We start from the raw sequence: 19,218 nt of genomic DNA on the forward strand, positions 1-19,218 counted from the left end.
TAGGAAAAATTTCTTTTTTGGGTCACCGGTGACCCAATCGTCCTTTAAGGGTTAAAAGCAACCTCGAAATGCTTGCAAGTCGGATTGCTTGCAAATTGGAAGAAAATTTTACGAGAAATGCACAATAACATCTGAAAAATTTCAAAGACGAATATCTCGGAAACATGAAAGATAGAAGTCTCAAACTTGCCATCAATTTAAAGCCTTCTTTAGGCTTGAGATTATACCAAATTTCACTTGAAAATGAAGAAAATTCGAAAATAAATTAGCGGTTCGCAAGAATTTGCGAAAAATTCCGTGGTCCACGAAAATCCCCGAAAAATTCTAAGTTCTGCGAAAATCTGCAAGAAATTCCGCGGTTCCCGAAAATACGCGAAAACTTTCGCTGTAGGGTAAAGTGATACAAGTTGGACAATTCGCCGGTACAAATTGGACATGGATTTTTTCTTGATGAATACAGTACAAAATTTGTTTTTAAGCACAAGAAACCAAATTATAAAACTAAAGCATTAAAAATATACAAATAAAAATGAAGTACTAAATTTATCAAGAAAAAAGCCCTGTCCAACTTGTACCACTTTACCCTACGCGAAGATCGATGAAAATGTCAGAGGTCCGCTGAAATCCGGGACAAATTCCGCGGTCCGTAAAGATTCGCGAAAAATTCCTTCAGACACTTTTTTCTCTCCAGATGAGTTAAATTCATCTACTCAAACAAATCTACAAAATGCACCTGATAGAATCGAAATCGGTGCAATAATTCCCGAGATAATTCAGAAAAACGTGTTTTTTTGTTGGGGAAAGTATTCTCCCTTCGAACGTTCATGCCTTCGAATAACGAGAATTTTCTCTTAGTTTTCCTAAGACACTTACACATTTCTATTAAATATTAGTTGGCTTATCATCAATTGTTGATAATTTCGTGATAATTTAGTGTAAATCTCTTACAAAAAATAAAAGAAATTCACATTATTCCAAGGCATAAACGTTCGAAAGGAGAGCACTTTCCCCTACATTTTTCAAAATATCACAAAAGCCGCTGATATCTGTAAATTTGATTGCTCATTTTCGGCTCAAAGGATGCTTTAAATACATACACTGAGTAAAAAGGGGGCGCCATTAGCTTTTTTTCCTCATAAATTTAACACTTTTTAGGTGTAAAAATATATCAACATTTTTTAATGTTAATTTTACACCTTTTTAAGGGTAAAATTAACATGAAAAAGGGTAACTTTAACCCATAATATACCTAAAATGCATAACATTTACACCTATTTCGGATCAATAATGCAAGGTAAAATTAACATTTCCGGAATGCTATTTTAACTTTTAACTCAGTGTACACTCTGAATGTCAAGCCGATAGAAGATGGTCGCCTAACTTGGTGAAAACAGTAAGTGTGATTATGAAAAAATCACACCTAATTCGTTATCATTTATAATAATTAATTTGTTATAATTCATTAACGGTTCAGAACCGATTTTAACCGGTTCAGTCTTGTTAAAAATTCCAAGACCTTTCCAACGACTCCAAACGTGACCCCTTCGTTTGAGAAATATGCTGCCTAGAGTCATTTAGATTTTTGAACTTGAAAAAACCACTAATTAGGAATGTTTCTACGGTATTTTCGTATTTTTACGAAATCTCCGCCTAGGTAATATCTAAAACATATCCAAATGAAAAGTAATCGCATGACACGTTTTCGAGCAATCCCAAAAATATGGTTAATAGTTTTTGAGCCGAATTGTGGGAGGGTCTTCCGAAAGTACCAATTAGCTATCTCAAACCGTTTGCCGTCTAGAGCTCTCGCCAATCGGACGAACGGACAAACAGCGTTATGTCATGTCTCTGACATCGTCAGAAACCCAAAGATATGCTGGAAAAAGTGGTCCCCGGGGACTGACAAAATCGAGGGATTACATAACACGCTCAGAGCAAAAATCGGCTATTTTATTAAGGAAACACATGTATGATATACATATATCATATCGTACATGCTCTCAGTGGAGTCCAGGTGGTACAACATTTGGCCAAAATTCTTACTACTTGGATGGATAGGGGGTCATGAAGAACCTTTGAATTAGGACACCTTCGAAAAAAGGCATTTTCTCTCATTTTCAAATGGAATTAATTAAGAAACCAATTATAAAGACAATATAGGAAAAAAAACCCTAGTTCAAATGTGGAGCTCAGAGGCAAAATTGCACATATCCTATGGCTAAAGCATAGCACATGTGTCATTTTGCCTCTGAGCTCCACAAATATGCCCCACTTCGCTTTCAGTATTATTTAGCCAAAGAATTTGAAACATTATTGGTGGTTTTTGTAGTGAGAAACATTGAATTTTTGTATTTCAGGATTGTCACATTTTGCCCCAAATACCACTAAAATATTTTTTAAAAGAGATTTGTGTTTTCTTATAGGGTAAGTGTTCCAAATTTCGGCATAGTTACATGCAAGCGCCAAAATCTCAAGTTTGAAATGCAATATGTTTAATAGAAATTGATTTTTTTCATTCCTTCTACTTAAGGAGTGTTGCTTAGAACCTTGTAGACAGTTTATCGCCTTTATTTACTCTAAAATCATTATTAATACATTTTAAAATGAATAAAAATGTAGACATAGCTTTGGTGCCCTATTTCGACCACCTTCATTCTCATAGTTTCTTGCCCTTCGGGAATTCTTCCAATATCTTTTTCACGTCATCTTGTTTGTCGAAGCTACATTTTTTGTTATTCTTTTGCATTGTATAATCTCTAGAGTATGTAAAAATTAAAAATTCATGGAAATTCGAGGAACAAAAAATGTGGCCGAAATTACAAGCTGGCCGGAATTTGGCACACTTACCTTAGACTTATTTAAATAAATTTACACTACTTGAATCGTAGAAAAAAAAAATAGAATGACATTTATTACTGAGATCATTTAGCTGACTTTTAAATATTTCTTGGGTCATTGGCTTAATGCTGCTTACATTAGCGAATTCGCAAATTTGCTTAACAAATACTCCAAATGAAAGACTTCTCAGAAAAACACCACTTACGCTATAACGGGTTGTAATTTCTGAACTACGTTAAAGGTTAGCTGAAACATATTAATCCTATTTAATTTTGCTAAAGAATAAATTCTTCTGATACCTTAATGCCAAATATAATAACCTCTTAACTTCTCAAGAAGTAATATAATCCAATAGACTGATATTGTTTTTACAATGTATAATATTCAGACTTGTGACCACGCTAAGCAATAATACTACATCTGCTCATCATTCTCCATAAACGAATATTTTTCCTATCAAAAGCATTTGTTATTGTGCGAAAATAAAAGATAACGACTGATTAGGTTCATCAGCTGCGATTACGATTGCGTGCTGCGAATGAGACAATGCGAGGTAGAAAGCACGAGCCACGTGCTCTTCACATTCGCGGACTAACCTTGAAAATCCCAAATTATACTTTTCTTCTACTTTTCACCACATCGTCGTCTACGTAATTTCCTCTCATATGATCGCCAGTCGTAAAAAAAAAGTGAAAATACGACTTTTTTTTTTAAACATAAAATACATTTCATTTTCTCTGTTCTTTCGAAATCATTTTTATTTCTCTTGATAATTTCTAGGTTTATTTAGCAGTGCATCTGCTTTTTAGAAAATGACATTGAATTACTACATAATCTCTCGTCTCATTCCCCAAAAGCCTTACTCCCGATCTTCTTATCCCTCAATTTCACTGTTGCGTCAAGTGCCAAAAAAAAAGAGGGATGTCATTTATAGAAAACGTGACCCAATTGTCGATGAAAGAGACACAACGTATGAGATTGTGCCTCACGTCTCTCAGGAGAAGCCTTTTTTTTCAGCAACAAAATTCATTGCGGCTTTTAATGGGTGAAAATTGTGGGAATTCCAAGATAAATAAGAACAAAATATTTCCTCGCTTTTGTCGCGATTTATCTGTCAATTGTGGGCCTAATGAGGGAACCCAGAGGAGAAAAAGACGCAAAGAGGGAAATTAGTGAGTCTTTTCGGCTAAAAATAGTCCACAATTTATTCTTTTCTCGACAGACGATAGTGAGCAAAGTCCCGATAAACGACTTTATGTCTGAATTCTTTGTGATTTTTATTTAAACATCTTTAAATAATTGAGATTTTTAATGAAATTCAACGGAATTCTATTGGAATTTTATAAGTTTAGATAGGAAGGTTGTGCAGCTTCGTACGGAAAATGATCCTCAAGTTTCAAGATTAAGATTTGTAATTAATTAGTCGAATCAATTGCACCACTCACTGTGTCAAAAAGATCTCTTACTTCACCTCACAAAATCCCTGGAAATCCTCAAATTTTGCTCTAGAACAGAGGTGTACAAGAACCGTTTGAAACCGAACAAACGTCAAATGAAACTTGTACGGCAATGATCAAAACGCTACCTGAACAAAATTATTTTGACGTTTATTCGTTTTCAACGGTTTTTGCACACCTCTGCTCTAGAGAAAAATTAAAATTTAGTGGCGATTTTTACGAAGCTGCTCCGGTTTGCTCAGCTACGTACAAAATTTGTCCACCTATGTACGCCTCATTTTCACCGGAAACATTAAACCGGAATCAAAAATTTGCACATCAGTGTTTTTAGATGGAACTTCCATGTACTTGCTTTAATCGTTTATAGAACGTATAATGCGTTATCAAATCAATTTTATGATATTTTTCTAACATATTTTTGTGATACTTAGGGAAACCATATTTCGCAGCATTCTGACAGTCAATTACGTGTGATTCTCTCAATTACACCTATTGCAATCCTGGATTTTCTTTAAACCTGCAATTTGTTTTACAGTACATGTTTTGAACATCACTGATTCTCAAAACCAGTAACAAATTTAAAGTGAAATGTGGAATATTCCACTTGAAAACAAGACAAATTGGACGAGAAATGCTCAAAATTCACCGCATTGGCAATGAAAGAATCACACCTACTATGAGCAGTTTTAGGCTTAATGTTTGATTTGACAGAAGCAAAACAAAAACATCTGTTGAAATCTCAATTCGTGAAAAATGTCTAATATCCCAATTTTCTTGTGAACTTATTCAATGGAATCTCTGGATGGATTAAATATTCCAAAGCGACCTGCACGGTGTGACCCAAAACAATGAGGAATTCCCAATGTCCCGATAACTTTAACTGATGTTTTTACGAAACTGAGAAATTAAATTTTCCCGAGCTGTCAAGGTGGTAATCTTTGTGAATTTTTCTTCACGCAAAAAAACCACCCTCTTCCAGTAAAAGATTTTCACGGTAAGTATTATACCTGATAAACCCTCTATATAGAGGGTGTTTTTTCGAAAAGACACTGGAAATGTGAAAGAAATCATAAAGTTGCAATTTTAGGCACATTTTTTATTTTCGCTGTTTGCACCTAGGAAAAAAGGCCTAGGCTTCCAACTTTGTCAGGAAATGTCAAAATAAGTCGTACGTTTCCCCAAACGTACGACTTATTTCGGAACGGAGGGACTATTACTAAAGTTCAATTCCAATTATAAAATGTAAATTACAAGGTACATATGTATGGCCTCATAATGTAAAATATTATGTTTAAAGAAGATTCTGTTCAAAAACGTACAGTCTACGGGGACGCAGGTCGGCCACAAGCTTACTTTGTGTGAATGAAAGAAAAACAATAAAAGTAATGCTGTTGAATTTAAGGTGAATTTAGAGATAAAATTTCATATCTATAACATTGAATTTGCAATATAAAGACAACATTAAAACCTCATGACCTAAATGTTAGATATGATGGTAAGTGCAGAGGGCCATTATAACATGACTCCTTACATGATATCTTAATATCAAATCAATAAGCGCATGACGATTTTATGTGACTGATAACATCGCTTTTCATGCATGATGGCCTAAATAATCAATTTTAATACATTTTTGAAATGTCATAAACATTTTCGATCAGTAAAAAAAATTCTCAGTTCTTAATTTTCCCTTTATTGCAAGTATTTTACTATTTTAATCAATGCAAATGAAGATTTCTATTTATCTACTTGCTAAACTTATTTGTTGCCATACTTTTTATCTATCACCTCACGAGATGAATCACGTGACCGTCAAGCTAATAATGACAATTTTGAAATGGAACGTGAAGGAGTAATGGCGTCTACACACTAGAGCAGTTTATGTCCATATTGAAGCAAATTGCCTATGCTTGTGTAGGAAAAACACTTCAATATGGACATAAATTTATCTAGTCTGTAGAGCCCATAAGGAGTAGCTCATTTAAAAGGTGATGTAAAAGTAATGATGACTTAATCGATTTTTTTTTTGAAATCGTTGATATCGTCAATCCTCATAAATTGTACTATAATAATAATAATAATGCTGGCACAACATTCCATGAAGGAATTAGGTCTTCCCAAAAGGGGATTTTTTAGAAATGCATTATTATTTTTACTTGTACGGTATGAGGTTGTCAGTCCCATGCACATGGAATCAAGTTGCAGTGAAGGTCACTGGATGCAATCCGAACACCTTTAACGCCAGAAAAATTCCTGGTGACCTAAAGGGGATTCGAACCCGGGACACTTGCATCATAGAACGAGTGCTCTACCACTTGACCCATTGAGTGCCCAAATTGTAATATAGACCTCATGAATTTAGAAGCTCAGCTTGTTCCCCCAAATTTTGACCTGATCCTTGAGTGTATTGATACCACTATCCTCATTTATGGGCTGATCCATGTATCTATTTTACACCTATTTTATTTTACTACAGTCAGTCAGTTCATGACACATTACAATCGCAGAATAGCATTTTATTGCAACGCACTCACAAATTTTAGCTGTTTAAGTTTTTATGCAGATATTGCAATCTACATGTAATCTATTGATAACGAAACTATTTGTAAAATTATATCCTACTTCACTTGTAATGATTATAAGACTTAAGTCAATTTCTGCCACTTATTCTCGTCAATAATAATAGTTATATTGTGGCGTAACTTCACAATAGTTATATTTTCAATAGTTTAATCGCGTATTTATTTGGAAATATTTACATAAAAACCCTCTCAAATGATATTTCATGAATGTCAGTAAATGATAAGCAGTGTTCATAGTGTATCAAGTACTGAATTGACTATGTACGAGTTTAGTCGTCACTGGACTTTAGTCGTAGGTGTGACCAGTAGGGGAATTCTGTAATTTTCGTGGCATTGTCATGCGTGAGTTCGAAACCTGACAATGCCATTCGAGCTTTTTTGTCATATCATATGAGTTCGAAAAGGCAATTCATTGAATTTTTAATGAAATCCCTTTACTTGATGATTTTATGAAAATACAGTACGTTTTGATTGATTTGTTTAACAAAATTCATTGTCATTTGAATTGCCAGAAATCTCAAATATGTGACTTCTGACAATGCCACGTGAGCTGAAATATGGCAATGTCACGGCTACAGAATCGCATTTTCGAAAAAGCTCTCCTGAGACTCTAACCCAATTTGTCATATGACATTGCCAGAGCGTTACAGAATTCCCCTCCAGCATGGTTTAGGCATATGATTAAACTTCTCTAATTCTAATTCTCTAACATGAGTTCTTTGGGAAAATTTTTATTTAAGTTAATATAGGTATTAAGGATAAATTATTATTACTTGCTAAAAAACCACTGAAATTGATTCCTTGAGAATTTGGAGATATTATTGAACTATGGTAAACTTTCAGTATGGAACGTGTATTATGTCCTATACTGATGGCTTAAGCTAAGCTAAGAGACGACTTAGTGGGAAACTGATAGGAATGCAGTTTAATCATTATTTTGATTAGAATCACGTTAACTCTTTCGTCTCTTTTGGGACGAGAGTACCCAAAGCAGCATATGAATGTTCTGTGAAAAACAATGTTTTTTAAGTATTCAGAACTGATAAAAATCCTATTTTTGTGGATGATTACAAACTATAAGGATGTCCAAATGTGACATATTTTTTGTAGGACCTCAATTAATTCCTGAGCTTAGATATTTTTGATTAAAAATTGTGAAATTTGCTTGCAGCATATGCTGCGGTCCGGAAAGAGTTAAGTCGTCTATTGGCTCAAGCAGTAGGTCTGTCTAGCACAATAGACTAAAGTCTATCTGAAAAATAAAAAGTGAGCTTTGAGCTACTAAAAATCCCAGCCCAATCCTAGCATGACATCTATTCAGCTCGATTGCAATAGCTGTAACCTTGCCAAAATAGTGCCCTGAGGGTAAAAAACAAAGTCCCAGAAATGTTCTATCTTCTGCAGGAGTGCCTCCATATCCAAAGTTACAAAACCCAGCTAAAAATAGCTAGAAATGTGCGTCATAGCCTCAAATCCAATTGTTAAAATATTTTCCCGCCCATTGCGAAATTTTGCAATTGTTGCACATTTTCCCGCTCTGCTGCAAGACATTTTCCCAGGCGACCGTGGAAAAATTTTGTTTGACGATTCAACTGAGAGAGAGAAAAACGTGGTTGGCGCGCGGAATTGCGTTGCTAAATTTGACACCAGACACAAGAGCACGTTTTCCGGGCTTTTTTTCCAAGTTGAGAATTTTTGTTTCCATAGGCAGGATTTTTGGGCTGCCCAGAGGCAAGCACGTGGCTTCGGTGGAAAAGTCAGGGCATAACAGAAAAAAAATCGATGGGGGTGCAATCTTACCTCCTGTCAGCACCAGCATGTAAACACGTTTCTCCTGATTTTTCTCCATTTTCATCCGCCTGGGAAGATTCTGGAGCATGCCACGCAACTCTTATACCTCTCCCTGCACTTTTCACTAACAAAATTTTCACCCACTCGCACCCGCACTCGCGCAAAAGATGCACAAACTCTACTACCAACACACTCAGACTTTTCAACCCCCCCAAAAAAGCACGACTAAAAACACGCGAAATGGGTTTGGGAAAAACAAATTTTCACACAATCTCACACCGCCTGCCGCAACTAATTGTGGTATTTATCAAAGCAATACCAGTGATAAATGCATTTTCGCGTTTGCACGTTGAGCTCATGCACTCGAATCCACAGTGGAAAATCACACAATGAGAGGAGGAAAACTCATCTCCCGGAAAAAATTGCTGCTGCTTTCGACGGACGACGGTGAAGAACTGCGACCACGCAGAATTTCACGCCGCCTTTCGACAACTACCCTTGAAATGGCCGTTGCTACACTGTTTCCTGTCAAATATGACACATCGCTTTGTTTTTTGCAGTGTTTTCGCATGGAAACGTCACATCGAGGAATTTCGAAAACACTCAGAGAAAAATCATCATCAAACTCTGCCTGTTGCGGGTTTCGCAACTTTTAATCCCATCACTAAATAAATCTTGTTATTTATGCAAATTTACTGTTTGGTAGCTAAAGTTAATTAAGTAATTTAATCAATGGTGCTTCAAAAATATTATTTTTGGTCCTTTGAGCCGAATATGAAATCCCAATAAATACCGGGTCCGAGAGAGCCAGGAGGAGAAAAATCTTAGTCCTCAGAAGATTAGAGGACATGTCCCTCAATCATTCTGAAACTTTCTAATTCGCAACGTTTTGATCAGCACAAAATAGTAATTCTGAAACTTAGATTATAAAAGTCTCTTGGAATATATATTTGTCTAAACAAGTTATAGCATTTTCAGCAACTACGGAAAATTCAAAAGTATAATAATGGATGAATTACGAATTGAAGAAGCTTTATGGAGAAACCGATATTGTGATCTCTATTCAGGCAAGAAGAAAGAGCGAAATCCTCAGACGAGAAAACCTTGAGGATGCAGTGACACTACCGAGGCATTGTACAGGAAGCTCTGTTTATAAACAAAATAGGCTTCAACCGTCTTTCAAATGTGTAGCTGCAACAAAAGGCCACATAAAAAGCAGAACGCATCAAGCAAACTCGAACTTGAAATAATCACTGAATCTGAGTGCTCATCAGAAATGCGAGCATCACGGGGAAATGAATTGTAAAAAGGATATTCCTCTGTCAATGAGTGTGTGGTAAAGTGTGTCTTGCATCCCCTTGGGACTAAGTATTCCCGAACCTTGACCGAGACTCTTCCCCCCTCGTTAAGAGGAAAGCCAAGTACGTTTAGATTCTCAGTTGTTATCATATTTATGCAGAAAGATAAGGGTAAGGGCTCGTATCTGAAGGAAGGATGGTAAGTCACGATCGAAAAAAACGTCCTTGTACGAAGAGATGTACGTGAACCTAGAGCACTGATATATCATCGGTAGAGATGGCAAATTTCAAGAAATTTCACGTTTGTCGTAGAGTAATTTGTCTAAAGCGAGACAGTTTGGAATGTTGGACAAAGCAGTGTGGAATGTGAGACACCTCCTTAAAAAGTTGATAGTAAATCAATTAAATATTTCAATTTTCGATTAAAAAGATTATTAAACCTAATTTTGTGATTATTTGAGAAGTTAAAAATGCAAAAGTCGTTATTAAACAATCAAAGAGTGACTTGCAAGAAGAATTTAAAAAATGTATTGCATGCGTGATATTCATAACCTTGACACGGTAGTTGTAATTTTCTCCGTTTTTTATGGAAGTTGCTAGGAATATATCAAAGTGTTTTGTTTGAAATAATAATTTGATAATTTGTGAAATATTATTAAGTCTATAGTGAAAATCGAAGGACATACATCCATTTAAAAGGTGAATAAAAAATATTTGTGAAATATTACATTTAAAAAGGATAGAAAAGTGATTTAATTTCGCGTTGCTTTCAAAACAAGTTTTATTAAATCTTGGACAAGTTGATTTTGTGAATGAATTTGGTGGTTTTGTGAAGTGAAATCATGTTAACAAGAACGGCAAAGATCCTTAAGTATCCGGAGAAAAATTGCAACAGCAGTTAGTAGCTGATAAGGAGAAAATCTCTTGGAAAAGGCTGCAAGGATTTCCAGATTCCGAAGACCACTTTTTCTGACAGAGTGGGTAGTAAAAATCGCAAAAATACCTGAAGAAAAACAAAGAGGAGGCTCTACAGAACTCCCAAAGCAAGTGGCAAAGACCTGGGCGGATTGGGTATTGAAGTGTGCTAAAAAGTTGCATCCGATTTAAAGCTATAACTGCTGGACAGCGCGAGGCGTCTGTGAAATTTACAGAACCTCTTTTTGGTTGGACGTTCAGGAAGTTCTTGGTAATTAGCGTTCCTCAACTGTTACCCGGACATAAAGGAGAGATTAGCAAAACCATCAAATGTGCAAGTATACAGAGAAAACCCTCAACATTTGATTTTCTACATATTTCGCATGATATTTTGTCATTAATATCATTATGTCCAACTTTCCAAAAGTTTTTGTCCAACTTTCCAAAATTTTGTCCATCCTTTCAAAATGTGTTATTTTTTTAATTTCCGTGAATTTTCCGATTATTCGGTTGCAAGTTTCAATAACAACTGTTAAGATTCTCTTAAAATATTTATCAAAGAATCCCATGATGCAAAAAAATGGTAAAAAATAATTATTTATTCAGTTTAAAAATGCATTTGAAATTGAATTTTTTCTTAAGTGTCTCGCTTTCCACCATTCACCCCATATTGAAAATCATCTAAATCTGACATTCAGATCTTTACACCGTACGGAACTCGAACTCAGAACTTTGAATAAGCCAGGGACCTATCCCTGACTTTAAATTTCTCTCTTTAACGATGCATACTCGTTCCTATTCTGACTTACCTTCTTTTCACTTTCCTTTTTTCTCTTCACTTCTTTTTTGGATTATTCCTTTAATTTTTCATTGAGTGAACACTACTTCCGGGATTAAACCGAAGGTTCTACCCCACAAAGTCAAGTAAGACAAGAAGGCAGAAAAGAAACCAACAGAATAAATAAAAAATTACACTTTGTTGATTATTGAATGCAATTTTTACAAATTCTCCATCAATTTCCTTCCCAAGGATAAAATAAAAACCTTTATAAATTCAATTTTTTTTATTAAGATATACATCTTACATATAGCTGAAGTCAAATGAAACAAAAGAGCCGTGTAAAAGAACGTAAATTTAAATATTTCACGCGAATCTCGTTTTCAGAGAAACTCTCCAAATCTATATAATTCATAAATTGGCTTGCGTCTGTTTGCCGGATTTCAGAGCCTTGCAGTTACGTAATTTTCTAGAAAAGTATATTGACTCACTGGATACAAGTTACAAGTCCCATTTGCATTGAGCAAAAACGCTTTTATATTTAGCCAATAGAAAATAAGTATTTTCTTAATGTACAATTTTTACTCACTTTATATTAGGTGATACTTTGCTGCAAGAACAAAACACTTGAATTTTGTTTTTGATGTCAAGAAAGTTAAGAAAAGCTTTCAGCATTGAACAAAAGCTAGCTTTAGGGACTAGTACTCTTGATTGTCAGTCTGTCGACAAATGGCGGTGGCACACCAAGCTTCATAAGATCCTCCACGGAGGATTCCTTCAAGCGTGGTGCATAAAAATTGAGTGCCTCTATGCACATTTCAGACAATTTAGGTATTGTCATCCATATCTTGTACATATTGGTTGTTCTTTTGGTGATATTCGTGTTGACGTTGCACGTAATGCCCCCGTAAATGTACACACAGCCTGCTCTCGTAACGGTGGCATCGTGAAAGAAAAGAGGCCTAAAAGACGGCATCTTTCCGAGACATCTCCACTCTAGAGTTCGCAAATTCAACTTCCAAATATCATTGTAATAGCATGTATCATATCCCCCAATAATTACAACTGACGATCCTTGTAGCGTTTCAAATTGAACGCAGGCATGACATTTTCGGGCCTCTGGAAAAGCTACTTTATTTCCTGGAGGAGAAAACGTGGAATCTGGCTTTGTCTGTACCATTTTCCACGTGTTTGTCTTCAAATTGAAGGCAGGTATCTCGGAGAGTGTAAAGGCCACTTGAGATGTTCCACCGCCCAAAACATAAATTTGCTCACCGTCATACGCCAACTCATGGCGATATCGACCTGGAGGATCGTCCTCATTGTATTCATCACAGTGATAAACCAGCTCCCACTCGTACGTCATCAAATTCAATCTGAAAGGTTTTTATTTGATTGTACATTCCTTTTTCCTGAAATAGGACCCTCTATTTCCTATACATTGTAAAGGGTTAGTTTGGAAATGTGAGGTTAGATTCCGTCCTAACCTCATTTAAATAAATTAAATTTCACAAATTAAATTGTAGGTAATTTTTTCCTGCTTTTCTAACAATGAAAAAAATCTTATTTGAACTAAACTGGATTAAGATCTGACACCGGAATCTTTAGCAATATGTTAAAAAATTCCCTAAATGCCTAAATAGATTGGCAAAGACAAATAAACAAATGGCAAATAGAGCTTGGTAAATGTTTGATCTCTACTCTAAAATATTTACTTGTAAAAACAATAGCAAAATACGTAATAAGATGACTTTTATTTAAATTGCCAAACATGGTTCATCAAAACGAGCAAAGATGACTTATCAGTTGAAAACATATCAACATAGACATACAACAAATAATTAATTTGAATACAAATGGAGTTTAGGACAATTCAGAGTTTTAAGTCTTCTTTTTTTGTCTCAAATCAGATTCTAACCTTAAAATGTTTAAAAACTAAATTCGAAAGTGAGACTCAACCATTTAGTCAACAAAAGAATGAATAAATTCGATGCTAAATGAATCAATATTAATAAAAGAAAAATAATAAATTGTGGTCTCTAAGAATGTTTCTGAACCATTTTATTGAAATTGTAGAAAATTAAACATCCTTTTTCAAGGTTATGCTTTACTTAACCTAAATATTTAGATCTGTTAAAACCTTATTAACGGATAAAGAATCCAGGCTTTTGTAAATTTACACGGGCATTACAAATGTGTCGGGACAGTTTCGTTAAAATTCTGTAGCACTGAATGTCGCTTTTCACGGTTATGTTTTATAATAATAATAATGCTGATACAACATTCCATGAAGGAACAAGGCCTTCCCGCAAGGGGATTTCTAGAAATGCATTATTATTTTTTCTTGTACGGGATGAGATTGTCAGTCCCATGTCCGTGGCATCAAGTGCAGTGAAGCTCACTTGATGCAATTCGAACACCTTTAACGCCAGAAAAATTCCTGGTGACCTAAAGGGGATTCGAACCCGGAACACTTGCATCATAGAGCGATTGCTCTACCACTTGATCCATTGAGTGCCCAAGGTTATGTTTTACTTAAACTAAATTCCTTGGTCAGCAAAAACCTTATTAACGGAGAAGATAATCATGTTTGTTATCATTGCAATGTCCATTACAAATATTTCCGGACCATTTTATTGAAATGCTAAAGAAGCTACTGTCGCTTTTCAAGGTTATGTTTTACTTAACCTCAAATTTAGATTAAGGGCAGAATCACATTGACAGTAAAATGCTCACCGTCACCGTCAAAACCCTCACCGTATTTCGTTGATTTACGCATTATCATTGCAATTCTTACGCAAATTTTCCATTACGATATTACCTTGTCTTATACTCGGTGGCACTAGGTGAAAATAGTATAAGAAAATTGAATAAATAAAGCGAAAATGCGATAAACGGTAAGCAAAAAAAAACTGTAGAATTTTTTTTGCTACCGTTTGTCGTACAGTTTTTTTGCTCACCGTTTATCGCATTTTCGCTTTATTTATTCAATTTTCTTATACTATTTTCACCTAGGGCCACCGAGTATGAGATAATGTAACACGATAATTGAGAATTTGCGTAAGAATTGCAATGAAAATGCGTAAATTAACGAAATACGGTGAGGGCTTTGACGGTGACGGTGAGCATTTTACTGTCAATGTGATTCTGCCCTAAAGAGAAACTTAACAGATAAGAAAATTATACCTAATATAAATTGTGTCCAGCAAAAAACAAGTATTGTGGTGTTTTACTACTTAAAGAACATCTAGTAGACAAAAAAAACATCTTTTTACAATTTCGAAATCGATCACGAGGAAATGCTCCACTCGGGGATTTTTCTTTGTTAAAATGATACAAATTATTCGATTAAGTTGTTCGAATAATAAGAATTATTAGATCAATATGTTTCATATCTTTTTGAATTTTGTTTTTTTTTTTACAAAACTATATAGAGAAATTTCTAAAACATGATATTTATCTTTATAAAAAAAAATTGCAGAATGGGTCAAAAATGCAAAAAATTGTACTAATTTCAAATACAGTGGCTATGACCCCGAAATGCGTAGAGAACTACACTGTGGTCTCTTATGGTGTCTACAGACTAGAAGCAATTTTCGTCAAAAATTGCCTTCTTTAAAAATTCTGACGTTTCTGCCTACAAGGATAGGGAAAATTTTCTGTAAAAAAGCATTTTTTAAAGAAATTTCTCCTAGTGTGTAGAGGCCTTTATATTCGGGTGATTGATACTAAAATACACAGAAAAAACGGAAAAACCTATGGAAGGGTGATATTCTGACTTCTTTGTGTATTTGACAGCTGTCATGTCACCTGAATCGGAGAGCTCTGTGTATTTTTTCCAATTTGTCGAAATATTTTTGATACAGAAATCGTCAATATTAGAGTCGTAGGATAGATGTTGTTTTGGCCACTAGAGGTCTACATTTTTTACAGAATATATCAATAGTGATTTTCAGATCGCCCAATAAAATAGGAAAACTGTTTGCAAGAAATACAGATAGATCACTTTCATTTTGAGGAGACGATTTATGTAAATGGCAGTGGTCATCCTGTTGTTCAAACTAAATTTCACATATTGACATATTCTGTGAAAAATAGAGACCTCTAGCGCTCAAAATAATATTAGTTCGACATAAGGTAATTAATTCAACGAATTAGAATTAAAAAAACAAAAATGCAAAAGCTGAAATAGTGGCTTTACAGAGGTGATTCTAATATTTTGCGGGCTGCAAAATCATACTTAAAAATTATAATAATTTTAAATAAACAATAGCCGTACTCACTATGGCGCTGTTATCTTGTAATATCGTTATCTCGTTATCTCGTTATGTTCTCGTAATGTATTTTATAAATGAAAAATTATAACAAGATAACAGATTACGGAGATTACGAGATAACAACGCCATAGTGAGTACGGCTAATTATCTTTATTTAATTAATAATTAAAATAATTAAATATTGTTAAACAAAAACATTTTAAACCCTAAAAAACTTTAATTGCTTCTAATAATCGTGTCGTAGGATTCTCCCATAGGACACTCCTACGATACTCCCTGTCTGCAGACACGTTCTTTATTGGGCACATTTTATTTTTATTTCTACCGGCTAAACGGTTAAGGATAGAGACTTGCTACTTTCACAGGAATATCTTCAATTTCATCAAGGATCATCGTCCTATTCCTTAATCTTCCCAGATTATTTTATTTCTCCTTCAAAGCATCAATTTCCGGAATATTCTTCGAAACACTGACCAGATTTCTCAATAAAAAGAATCTCAGGAATTAATTTACTATCAATAAATTATATTATTACTCTTTTCTATAGAATTGAGGCAATAAAAATGATAAGCTTAGAACAATCAGTGGCAGGTCAATTGAAATATAATTGATAAAATGAACGTGAGAAGGGACAAATCTAAAGAAATCTTATCTGAGATCAATTTTTTCTTACCTGTGAACATCACAGGAGTAGTCATATCCCGTTGTCCCTCCAATGACGTACAGGAACTCCTCATGAACGACCATAGCCTGCCCGTACATCTCTGCTGGTTGAGTCCCGGAAGTCTCCACTGTCTTGAGTTTCTTGCTGACAACATTGAAGATATGAAGTTTATTTGAGCAGCGTTGGCCAAAAGGGTAGCACGTCCCACCGAAGATCTGCGAAGAGGTAGAAGGGCTTCTTGAAAAATGCTTCCGGAAATGTTTGAGATCCTTTCTTTACTCACCAAGATCGAGTTGCCCAGCAGAAGCATGGCATGGGAAGCCAGTTCATCTGGCAAGTGTTCTCCTGGTCCAAAGATCAATTCCCATTGCCGGGACAGAGTATCGAAGCGCCAGAGTTCCTGGAACAGAGACACATCCCGATATCTTCCCGTGTTCGATGGGATGTCCGGATTGAAGCCTCCGAAACAGTAAATATCACGATCATTGCACACAATCCTGTGACCACTGCGTGGCTTTGGGGGCACACAGTCCACATAATGCAGCCGATTGATCTGATATGGTCGGAAGGCATAAATCTGGGGGCTGTTCTTCTTCCTCCGAATCATGGCAAAAACTGCTCGCCAGGTTTCAATTGCAATTTGCAGAAATTCAGTCACCCACAATGCAATTCCCGTTAGAATATATATTAGCATAATCTATCTACGCATTTTAGGAAAATATGTTGCTCTGTTTTTCACGAAAAACTAGATAAAAATCTGATTTATTTATTTGCGAAAATTCAGAGAGGAATCCCGAACATGACACGCGAACAGCTGCTTCTTCTTCTTCTTTGACTGGATGTCAGTGAAACTGTTCTCAAATATCAAACGGTAATCCCGGCTGACCAAATGTTAGTAGGCAAACATTACATGTCTAACAAGTCTCTTAAAAATACTATGTTTGTTTGCCTAACAAAAATTTTTCGATTGTAAAATCTCCCAAAGTTCAAAAGTTTAACCCTCTAACGACGAGACAGTTTTCGTGGACCGAAGATCATCAATAAAAATGAGACCAATGAACAAAACCTGTAAAAGGTCTTATATCTGGCCTTCGAAAAGCAAACAGAGTCTGATTTGGTTTATTTTTTGTCTTTATGAACGATAGGGACAAAAATAGCCTAAAAATTCAAGTAAATTTTCTAACAATACTAATGAATGATAATTTTCAATCTAATAAAAAATATTATTTTTGAGTATTGTAGTTTCTTTTCCCAAAACAGTTTTGCTTTAAAAAATGGAATTATAAAAAATATTAAAAATTAATTTTCATTATGAGAATTTAAAAATTTGTCATATTTTAGTTTAAAAATTTACTATATAGCAAATAGCTAGAGACTTCCAAAAAATATCCTAGATTCCTTCAACCTTCTATTTTGCAATTCCGTACAAACATAAGGCAAAAATAATTTTTTGGTAGTCAGGAAAAATTATTTTCTTTATGGGACACCGGTGTTCCAATCGTCCTTAAAGGGTTAAACCGGTGTATGTCATGTCAAAAAATATTTTTCTGTTTCCTTAATAAATTCTCACACACAATTTCTCATTGTCGGATGGGAAGACAAAATAATTTGTAATTGCTGCTCTATTAGATGGAATACTTTATAGGAGAATAGTTCAATGGTTCAAATCGTTCAAATGATTATCTCCAATTTTGTTTTTTTTTCTTTTTTTATAAATATCAATGGCTACGACAAAAACTTTATTTTTCTCTAGAAAATTTCTTTTTGCAAAATTTTAAAAGCGGAAAACATTATTTATAAAATCTCTCTACATGTAAAACTACTAAACTTCATAATTTCATTTTCTATGAACATTCTTTTTAAATTTATCGGTTACATTACATTACAACTTTTATATTTTGCAAAATTCTATAGAACTCCTTTTTTTTAATAAAAAGCCTTGAATCTGTTTCAGAGAAATAAGTTTTCATATTATTAATTGAAAACATTCATATCGTTTATCACAACAAGTTTTAATTAATCTATAAGATTATTTTTGGATCCAAGTAATCCCGTAAAAAGGTCGTCTTTATGTCGCACCGTATGAGGATTTATGAAGGGGTAAAATGATAACTGAAATCATATGGATATATGCGTGCTCACTCACTCTTCAGCTTGAGAGAGAGAGAACATTATCCTCACAACTCACCTCGCAATCCCGTCTCTTTCCCTGACTTTCTTCGTTCCTCAAGCCATTACCGCTCTGAATGTGGATAGGGATAAGTGAGCGTGTACAGTGTACACGCTCACTTCCCTATCCATATTCAGAGTGGCAATGAGCACACTGAGGAATGAATTTTTCTATTATCTGGCTTTTTGGACGATTTGGCCCTGGTTACTCTACTGCCTGCCTACCTGTCTTTAGACCCTGAGGTACACTTGCAATATGCATCGATTCTATGCCTTTTTTATTCAAAAAATTCAAAATTTCGACTGTTACCGTCCTGGAGCTTAAACGGGAAAGGATATCAAGTTCCAGTCTTCAGTGACGCCCAATAAAAGAACGATATCTCCAGACGTTTTTTTATTCTTTCCCCCCCCCACCCACCTCCATTCTCTCCAAAACAATTTTTTATATC

General features: G+C 34.9%; 2 protein-coding genes across 4 annotated transcripts in view; both read right to left on the minus strand.

Moving 5' to 3' along the window:
* The window catches only part of LOC129804857 (TRPL translocation defect protein 14), a 41,613-nt gene extending 32,421 nt beyond the window's left edge, over window positions 1-9,192 (minus strand). The window contains exon 1 of one of the 3 annotated variants that reach the window (XM_055852518.1): window positions 8,678-9,192. In XM_055852518.1, coding sequence (XP_055708493.1) covers window positions 8,678-8,756 — 79 coding nt within the window. In that variant the 5' untranslated portion in view covers window positions 8,757-9,192. The remainder of the gene's footprint in view (window positions 1-8,677) is intronic. The other 2 variants (XM_055852521.1, XM_055852517.1) reach the window with 2 other exon arrangements.
* Window positions 9,193-11,926: 2,734 nt separating this feature from the next.
* LOC129804859 (kelch domain-containing protein 10) lies at window positions 11,927-17,457 on the minus strand. The gene is made up of 3 exons (XM_055852523.1): window positions 16,884-17,457; window positions 16,610-16,815; window positions 11,927-13,035 (listed from the first exon to the last, which is right to left on the minus strand). The coding sequence occupies exons 1-3, from the start codon at window positions 17,292-17,294 to the stop codon at window positions 12,351-12,353; spliced, it is 1,302 nt and encodes a 433-aa protein (XP_055708498.1). The 5' UTR covers window positions 17,295-17,457; the 3' UTR covers window positions 11,927-12,350.
* Between the last annotated feature and the right edge of the window lie 1,761 nt (window positions 17,458-19,218).

This window comes from Phlebotomus papatasi, chromosome 2, assembly GCF_024763615.1.
Source record: "Phlebotomus papatasi isolate M1 chromosome 2, Ppap_2.1, whole genome shotgun sequence".
NCBI classification, from domain to species: domain Eukaryota; kingdom Metazoa; phylum Arthropoda; class Insecta; order Diptera; family Psychodidae; genus Phlebotomus; species Phlebotomus papatasi.

Coding starts and splice junctions, on each gene's coding strand:
- LOC129804859 (XM_055852523.1), bottom strand. CDS start 17,294: ATGCTAATATATATTCTAACGGGAATTGCATTGTGGGTGACTGAATTT. Junction 16,816..16,883: donor TGCTGGGCAACTCGATCTTG/GTGAGTAAAGAA, acceptor ACCTCTTCGCAG/ATCTTCGGTGGGACGTGCTA. Junction 13,036..16,609: donor TACTCCTGTGATGTTCACAG/GTAAGAAAAAAT, acceptor AAAACCTTTCAG/ATTGAATTTGATGACGTACG.